Consider the following 9,032-nt stretch of genomic DNA (forward strand, 5'->3'; position numbering starts at 1 on the left):
CAATAACTGGGCCAAGTGCAAAAAGAGCATCGCTGTCTGGGGGCAGAGGGGCACAGTGGTCAAGCAGGGGGTACGCTGGGCGCTCACACCAACCGGCAGCCGTGTCATGCATTGCCACGGCTTGACTCTGATGGCTTCTGAGTCCTGTTGCCGGGGGTAACAGCAGGCAGCACCACAGGGGCGGGGCTGTAGCAGGATGGAAGGGCATCTCTTTGGCATTCAGAGGTTTCTATGAAAACTGCTCATTTCCCCTGATCTGGGCTGAAGAATCAGAATTAGAATCAGAATATCTTTATTGTCATTGTAATATATACAACAAAATTAGATGCAGTCCTTGCAGCCTCAAAGAATTATGCAATAAATTATATATAAAAGACATATTGCACATAAAAGACTTATTGCACGCCATTGTATCTATTGCACTCAAGTTGTATGAAGGTGATTAGGTGTCATTCAGCGCCCTGACAGCCACAGGGTAGAAACTAATATTCAGTCTGTTAGTCCTTGTTTTGATGCTTCTGTATCTTTTGCCTGATGGCAGCAGTTGGAAGAGGGTGTGAGGAGTCCTTTAGGATTTAGGCTCATCACCCCTCCTCCAAAGTTGTGTGATCCTAAGTTGTCCCGAGTATGTCAATTATAACACAGACTCAACCCAAATAATAATAAAAATAATTTGTTTTATTTATATAGTGCCTTTCTCACACTCGAGGACGCTTTACAATGCAAACAATGATACAGGAAACAATGCACACGTGGCAGCAACAATAACAGCAGAACATCAGGAATGTTACGCAGTAGCAGTTACATTATAGCATTCGTGGAATAAATGAGTCTTCAACTGAAGCTTGAAAATGATAAGAGATGTTATCTCTCACAGACTGTGAGGAAGTGCGTTCCATAGTGTAGGTGCTGTCACACAGAACGCCCTGCCACCCACAGAGGATAATCTGAATTTAGGTACGGTAAGAAGGTTGGAGCCTGATGATCTTAGTGTGCGAGCAGGTGTGTATGGAAGAAGAAGGTCAGACAGATAGTGATTTAGTATCCACTAGTAGAATTTCCGTTTTATCAACGCTAAGCTGTAAAAAAATTTGAGTCAACCAGTGTGTGATTTCGCAGAGACAGTTGGTTAGTGAAGATGGTGGCATGGATGTACTAGTGGCAGCACTTGCATATAATTGAGTGTCATCAGCGTAGCAATGGAAGCTGAGACCATAGTAACGTATAATTTAACCTAAGGGAAGCATATAGATGGTGAAAAAAGTTGGGCCAAGAACTGATCCTTGGGGGACACCCTGTGTGAGAGGCGCGGTATCAGATTTGTGTGACCTGATGGAAACTAAATAATGTCGGTCACTGAGGTACGATGTAAACCAGGTAAGAGCAGCACCTGTAATACTAATATCAGTGAAGTGGGAGAGAAGGATTTTATGGTTAACAGTGTCAAATGCAGAGCTTAGATGAAGAAGGAGAAGGACGCTGGCTTTGCCAGAGTCTGCAGCCATGAGCAGATCGTTTGTCACTTTAAGTAAAGCAGTTTCTGTACTGTGTAGGTTCTGAAACCGAATTGAAATGGATCATATAAATTATAAGAGAATAAGTGATCAAGAATAATAATTTAATACCTTAAATCAGATATTTTGTGGTCTGGAGAAAGGGCAGTAACCATACAGCTCCTGGCTGTAGTCCTTAGGAATTCATTAAATGAGTTTTGTGAAGCAAGTAAATGATTGCGCAGCGTGGGTTTTCCCAGCTTGGGCGTGGTCACACGCTAGGTATCACTCACCCGAGCGTCCTCCACACACACAGGGCTCAATCACGTCCAGCTTTGAAGGCGCACCAGTGCTAGAGAGCATCTACGGTTCTGGTTATGTCTAGGGCTCAACTTAGTGTGCATGTGAGGATCACACTTCGGTGACTGGGAAGTTAAGTGCTGTAGGTCATATGACAAGGTCATGTTACGTTGACACAGATCACGTGAGACTCGCAGTACTACGCCATCATTCTGCTCCCGTGCCAAAATCAGGCAGAGAACACAGCGGGTTTGTGAATGGCTACATCGCAAGGAAGAAAACCTTTTTGCTGCTGCCCAGGAGCTGCAGAACTCTTTGAAGCTGTATGGGACCCTGTGTCTGTCTCTATCAGGAAGATCAGGCACTGCCCGCCACACAACATCAGACATAATCCTCTAGGTCTTATTTAAAGTAGCAGTCGATGATAGGTCTTCTCTGTTATGATAAACCTGCAGATCAATCTTGAACACAACAATGTGTCTGCCTAGCCTAGCCTGTAGGAACCGGACAGTTTAAAACCAAAGGGAAGGGCTGTATGCTAAATAAAAAGCAAAGTTTCTGCAGTTAAGCATCACATTTCTGTAGGATGCAGGGCTGAGTTGCTAGCATATTGAACTAACACTGCCCCAAAGGACTGGTATGTTGGTGTGATGCAAATCCACATATTATAAGGGTGAGTTGGCATGAGTTTTCCTACCTTACGTGTGTGCATGTGGTTTTGGGTGTGATAACAGCTGGAGCATGTGGGGGAGGGGGTTGTGTCATGTGATGTGGATTGGGGAGCATGGAGTAACCAGTGTATACAGTGAAAGGTCTGAGAAGAGCTGCTCTAGCTGAATCTGGGTCAGTTACAGTCTGCTCAAATCCCACCCCCCCCCCCCCCCCCCCCCCAGGATTTAACCCTACACTGTCCTCCACTCAAACAGAGGCAGTGACTGAGCTTGACATCCCCCAGCTCACCCCCGTGTGGTACATGTTCTCTCATTGACCAACTCTATAATTAATTTAATAACAGCAGCAGCACAAACCAATCATCTAAATAACTGTACAGTTTCTTTCTGGGGGACAGACAGCTGTTCACTAGGGTACGTGTTGAATCTATTCAGCTCAAATATGGAACAAATACAACCTCAGCTTGTTAACAACTGCGCCATCTAGGGGGACATGTGCGCAAGTGTGCCAGTAAGACGGGAGCTTTGTTTCAGTTCAATCTACACATGCAGCTTTCGGTGACCGCGGACATTTGCCTGAAAAAAGGTTGGAAGAATTCAGGTCCAGTTGCCTTAGGCAGCAGTAACTGGTCTTTCCTCCAGACGAAATAATTCTCCTGGGTGACACGGTCTTCCTTTAGCGGATACGCTCTTCACCCACGTGAGAAGAAGGTACCGCGACAGACAATTGTAGTATGGGGCGCACCCGTGGCTACCGTTTTGGGTTTAGGGCTTTTGTGGCATTTCACTGCTATATTTAAAACAGCGACATCTCGTTGGACAAACACAATCCTCGCAAGCAACTAATTAATCCAAAGACAATATCGTTCCCCGATATTCCTGCCCTTAAACACGGAAGGCTTGAGAAAAATCTGATACAAAAACAGGGGCATCACCGGTGAGCGCGAATTACAAGGACGACAGGGGCCTGTACAGTTTACCTGTATGGTGTGACTCGGGCATCGCCTAATAGCAGTGGGAACCAAAACAGCTGAAATTATCTTTAAAAATCACATACACACAACGGTAGATTAAAGCCTTCAGTTGAAACTGGCTGGTATAAACCCGAATTCGCCACCGAGCCTAGCATATGTGATTAAGTCGTTAAATAATTTAAGAGTTCAAATAGGGGCGTAGGAAGTGGGCCGGCGTTTACCCCCTAATATTTGGTATAAATAGATTTATCCCCCAACAAACCGACCTTTGTATTTAAATTATTAAGTTCTGTCCCCCCCTCCCCAATATCAAATTCTCTCCTGTGTCGTTGGGTGCGAGGAAAGACAGTGGTGCTGAAGCATCTGGAATCTCGGGGAATAATAGATTGATGACTCGTAATCGCTTGGGCTGTTTTTAATATATGTACGTACGCCTGCGATGATTCGCAGTGAGTTCCAGTATGAGTACGCGTCCCAGTAACAGTCGATCGGAATAATGGGACACCCACACCATTTACACAGGATAACACTATCACATATAACTTAACGCTATATAACATACGAAGCCGCTGTGAATATCTACAGTCATATAGCGCGCCGTGCCGACAGATGTTGTAAATAATATATGGTGGAGAATTTTTATTATTTAGATTATGATTTCATGGTTTTAATGCTCTTAAAATGTCAGAGTATTAAAACTCATAAAACATTTTTTTTTGTCACAACGATGAAGCTCAAGTATCCTGTAAACTCCAGCATGGTTATATGCAGAAAACAAGCAGGGGCAAATACATCCGAGACGCTGAAATTTTACCTTTCGTTACTTTCGACGCAAATAACAAGCTATTTATTATTTTGGCGAATAAATAAAATTTGTGACATCTTTGTCAACGTGCATAAATTGCATTATTTATATTTAATATAATGTAACATTTAATAGTTTTTTCTTGACGACTATACTCGCTGAAACTGTTTTCTCTCTTTTCCTGCATCATCGACGTTTTTCGGTTCCAGTTTTTTACAAGTCATTTTTTGCTTACTACTGACAACATTTAAATAACTTAATTATCTTACGAAACTACAGTCCTTAATTCAAAATTAGGTGTCTCATATCAAAAACATAAAAAGAATTAATCTTCTCGACAATATGCGGCAGAGCCTGCAAGATACCTATCAAAAAATATATATATTTTTTAGGATAACGTAGCCAGTTAATTCCACACATTATTTGATCAATCTAAAGCTAAAGATGAAAACATCATTTTGGATGATTATTTTCAACATTTTTATGAAATGATAAATATATAAACACGTAATTTCTATTTTATGCGTACTATCTTCTGGTTAGGACAGGCCTATGACGTTAAGCATTTGGATACTTTTTCGTTTTTCAGTCACCTCTGCTTCACGGATGTGCTTCTCTCTCCGAGCTGTTTTGCTCTCTGTTACTGTTTGGTGGGTCTGTAATGTTAGTGTTAAATCTGTAACAATGCGGATTTATGAATGACAATTCGACGCAGAAAAACGCTAATCCTCGTACTATGTCTGCTTATATACCCATTACCTTATTTACACTATCATTCAAATTATGATACTTACTAATTCATTGTTTTTCAAACGCGACGTTTTAAAGAATGCTATACTTAGAACATTAAATGTGTAGAAATTGGATTATGATTATAAGACTCACAGAAGCTAAACGGACAGGTTCAATCATATTATTTTGGTATAATCACTTCCGATTATTGTATGTATGTATATTTTGTTGACACATTAGACGGGGAATTGTACATTTATTACAATATTTTACCGCCCATTTTATTCCGTTATCTGGAGTGGACACACGTCATATGAACAATGCAGTATTCGGCAAAAAATAAAAAGTTTTATTCCTTTTCACCAAGCGGTACATAAAAAGGACAGCCTCTTCCAGAAAAGCGAGTTCCATGTCCCGAGCCACTGGTTCCCATAAATCATGTAAGAGAGCCCGAAGGGGCCTCAATTGAACTGTGAAAGTAATATTGGGGTTTTCCGTCAGAATGAACTTCTCCACCGTGCGCTGCAGCTATGAAATAATCTGACCCGACAGTTCAAAACATCTGCGCTATCTATCTGCCTTCTTATTCACCACAGCGACCAGCGCGCGGTGCGGAGTGAGTCTGATACTAAAACAGAAAGGTTTCCGTAGGAAAATCGCTCACAACGCAGTCACATATAATAAAACATTCACTAAACTTACAATCACCGCTGAGTAACAAGAACGGGGGATGATAAAATACATGATTCCCGTAAGCAGTTTTGGAGATTAAAATGGGGTTAAATCGAGTTATCGTTTAGCTACGTTTCATAAGGTATTATTTAGCATCCCCTTAGAGAATTACCGCATTTGATGTGCCATGCGCACCGTATACATACAACCTACACCTACATTTTTTCAGAGCCTGAATGTCAATGAAGCTAGTCGGATTCGCACATGACTCTCGTAGGCAAAGTGTGTAAGGTTCGTGAGTTAATTCGCGTACTTCTGTCGGGTTTTTCTGTCATTTATAATCCATCTCCAATTTTATCTTTAGTGGTCGATTATAAAAATATGAATATTACAAGGTTCATTTCATGTAAGGTTTTCACCATCGCATCTGACAAACACTTATCGGACATATTTTACGTGAAGCAGCTATCATTGCGCTTTCGGCGATGTTTTCTGATATGTAGAAGAAAGATTTTCTTAAGACGAGAAGAAAAATGTGTCATTAGATGTGTGAGCTAACATTTCGTTATAATAAGGGGAAAAAAATGCAGGTTTTTTTGTTCTCTGGATTTTAACGGAATTTAAGGTTTCACGTATGTAACAGCGCGGTGCAAAGGAGCAGATATACACAAATATGGGTGGCAATTAAATATCTTAGGACAAAAAGCAAAGGTCACAATGTTTACATCTTTAAAAGGCGCAGCCGAGCTCTGGGAGGTGCTGTGATCTGTCCGCACTCCTTTACGCGTGATTGGAAAACTTGACAGTGATTGACAGGCATCCATGGCAACCACGCAACCAATCTGCCAAGTCCAATAGAAAATCAGCAGAGGGCTGCATGTCTTTTTTCCCCCTCAAAAAACATCTCGCCCTAGTTGTATGCTCTCGTACTTTCAAGCCACCAAGTTCACCCACCGAGGCTGCCATAGTCAGCCAGAGGGCATCGTTCCTCGCTGTTTTTAACGGTTGATCTGCTAACTTTGAGGTTGTCTTTTTGTCTGGATCCGAAGGGAAGAGACGAGGGTAAGCGAGTGAGAGAGTGTATGAGTGAGAGAGGAAGAGGGGAAAGAAGAAGCCTCCATGTTTCAGCTACCCATCTTGAATTTTAGCCCCCAGCAAGTAGCGGGGGTTTGCGAGACTTTAGAGGAAAGCGGAGACATCGAGCGTCTCGGCCGCTTCCTCTGGTCTCTACCCGTCGCTCCCGCAGCCTGCGAGGTCCTCAACAAGAATGAGTCGGTGCTCAGAGCGCGGGCCATCGTGGCTTTCCACACCGGGAATTTCCGAGAGCTCTACCACATCCTGGAAAACCACAAGTTCACCAAAGAGTCCCACTCCAAATTACAGGCCCTTTGGCTGGAGGCGCATTACCAGGAGGCTGAGAAGCTGCGGGGCCGCCCGCTCGGACCGGTGGACAAATATAGGGTGAGGAAGAAGTTCCCTTTACCCAGGACGATTTGGGACGGGGAGCAAAAGACACACTGCTTCAAGGAGAGGACCCGACATTTGCTTAGAGAGTGGTACCTACAAGACCCTTATCCAAACCCTAGCAAAAAGAGGGAGCTTGCGCAGGCTACGGGACTTACACCCACACAAGTGGGAAACTGGTTCAAAAACCGCAGACAAAGGGACCGGGCTGCTGCAGCCAAAAACAGGTAATACCTTTCATCTCCCCGCTAACCTTATATTTCTATAGCTTTTCCTCAAATGTAACTTTATGCGATTGTTCGTTCCTTTCTATTTATAGTATAACGGTCCCAGCCTTTCAAGGCTTCTGTGGTTGTCTACAGTGAATCCGAATTAAAACAGAATTGTGCGGCTGTCGTGGTGCGTAATGTAGCACATTCGAATAAACAAGGTACGGTTCATTTAAAAAAAGATTCAGTAATGTAATGAACAGACCCACTTCTATATAATCTATAGAGTTTATATTTTAGTAGTCATGTAACTAAAATATGAGCAATATTTATAAAGTTATCAACTTAATTCTCTTAAATATTTTAATTGTTCTTTACATTTTACTTTGTAGGCCCAACTCATAACATTATTTCAAAATATTTATAAAAACAAATACAAATAATATAACATAGTACATAGGTATATATTACAGTAATACTAATCTGTCAGGATTTGAACATGTACATACAGATTAAGGCAATTCTCAAGAGGCTATCTTTGATTTGCAGACTGTTCGCGTAAAATCTCATTTTTGAATGCGGAAAGTGGCAATTTTGATCACTTTCGTGAAGATAAGTTCATTTAATTGGGTTGCAGTCCGACGGTATCGCCGGTTAATCGCGAGCGAGGTGGGGGATTCGCGGTCCAGCGTGGCACTGTTAAGTTCCATTTTAACTAATTTCTGCTCATTTACAGAATTTTTTCATCGACTCGGATCACGCATTTTCCCTGGTGTCTGGCAGTGACTAATAGTGAAATAATTTAATGTGTTTGAACTTTCTATAGGAGGGATACACTTTTGCCCATTTCAACAGTAAACGAGCAAGCACTCGTGCTTGTCTTGTTCTATATTAAATAAGAGTAATACCATTACATAGCCTAGTTTTACCCCTTTTTCGTGTTCCGTTATAACTGGAAGATGACGGACCTCTGTTTTCCCCGTATTTTGCCCAGACTACAACAGCAGGTTCTGTCCCAAGGTTCGGTTCGATCTCTAGCAGAGGACGACGGCGCAGTGGACCGACTCGGCACCGCATCCAGCCCCGAAGCTAGTCTGTCCAGCAAAGCCGCCGCCTCAGCCATCTCCATCACTTCCAGCGACAGCGAATGTGACATCTAACAGCGCCCGAAGGAAGCTTTCGTAGTAAAACTGAGCAGAAAGAGCGAGGGAAAATCAAGACAGACAATCTAACAAAACATTTCAATAACAGTGCCTGCTTTCAGATGTATAAAAGGTGTTCATATTTTAAGGCTACCAAATCGCGAGGAGTATGAGGGAATGCCTCATATTTTTTTTTCTCCTGATTATTTTAACGGATAACGGACGAAACAAAATTTCAAGATTAAAAAAAAAAAAAAAAAAGAAGAAGCCGAAGAGGACAATATTTAAGATGGTCCCAATTCCCTTTTGGAAGAAAATGATTAACACCTCAAGATAGATTTAAAAAAGGAAACGTTTTGAGCACCCGCCCCGATATTTTTTGTGCGTATTTCATGTTGAAAAAGACTGTGATATTTTTACTTTACTTTTAAAGTTTTATAAATAATGTTTATTTACTTATTTAAATGATCGGCTGTTAGAATTTGGTATTAATTTGCTTGATGTTTTTAATATTTACCTTGTGCACAGGTGAACATTAGAGCATGTGCGCCAAGCAGTGGACATATGTTA

At 41.9% G+C, this 9,032-nt stretch overlaps 1 protein-coding gene across 1 annotated transcript; it reads left to right on the forward strand.

The window, feature by feature from the left end:
- Positions 1-6,082: 6,082 nt before the first annotated feature.
- LOC125707553 (homeobox protein SIX6) lies at positions 6,083-8,726 on the forward strand. The gene is made up of 2 exons (XM_048974783.1): positions 6,083-7,338; positions 8,315-8,726. The coding sequence occupies exons 1-2, from the start codon at positions 6,767-6,769 to the stop codon at positions 8,478-8,480; spliced, it is 738 nt and encodes a 245-aa protein (XP_048830740.1). The 5' UTR covers positions 6,083-6,766; the 3' UTR covers positions 8,481-8,726.
- The last annotated feature ends 306 nt before the right edge of the window (positions 8,727-9,032 follow it).

This window comes from Brienomyrus brachyistius, chromosome 14, assembly GCF_023856365.1.
Source record: "Brienomyrus brachyistius isolate T26 chromosome 14, BBRACH_0.4, whole genome shotgun sequence".
Taxonomy (NCBI): Eukaryota; Metazoa; Chordata; class Actinopteri; order Osteoglossiformes; family Mormyridae; genus Brienomyrus; species Brienomyrus brachyistius.

Bases quoted from the DNA above. Each gene is read 5' to 3' on its own strand.
- LOC125707553 (XM_048974783.1), top strand. From the start codon at position 6,767: ATGTTTCAGCTACCCATCTTGAATTTTAGCCCCCAGCAAGTAGCGGGG. The intron at 7,339-8,314 runs GTAATACCTTTC...TATTTTGCCCAG, and splicing joins GCTGCTGCAGCCAAAAACAG to ACTACAACAGCAGGTTCTGT.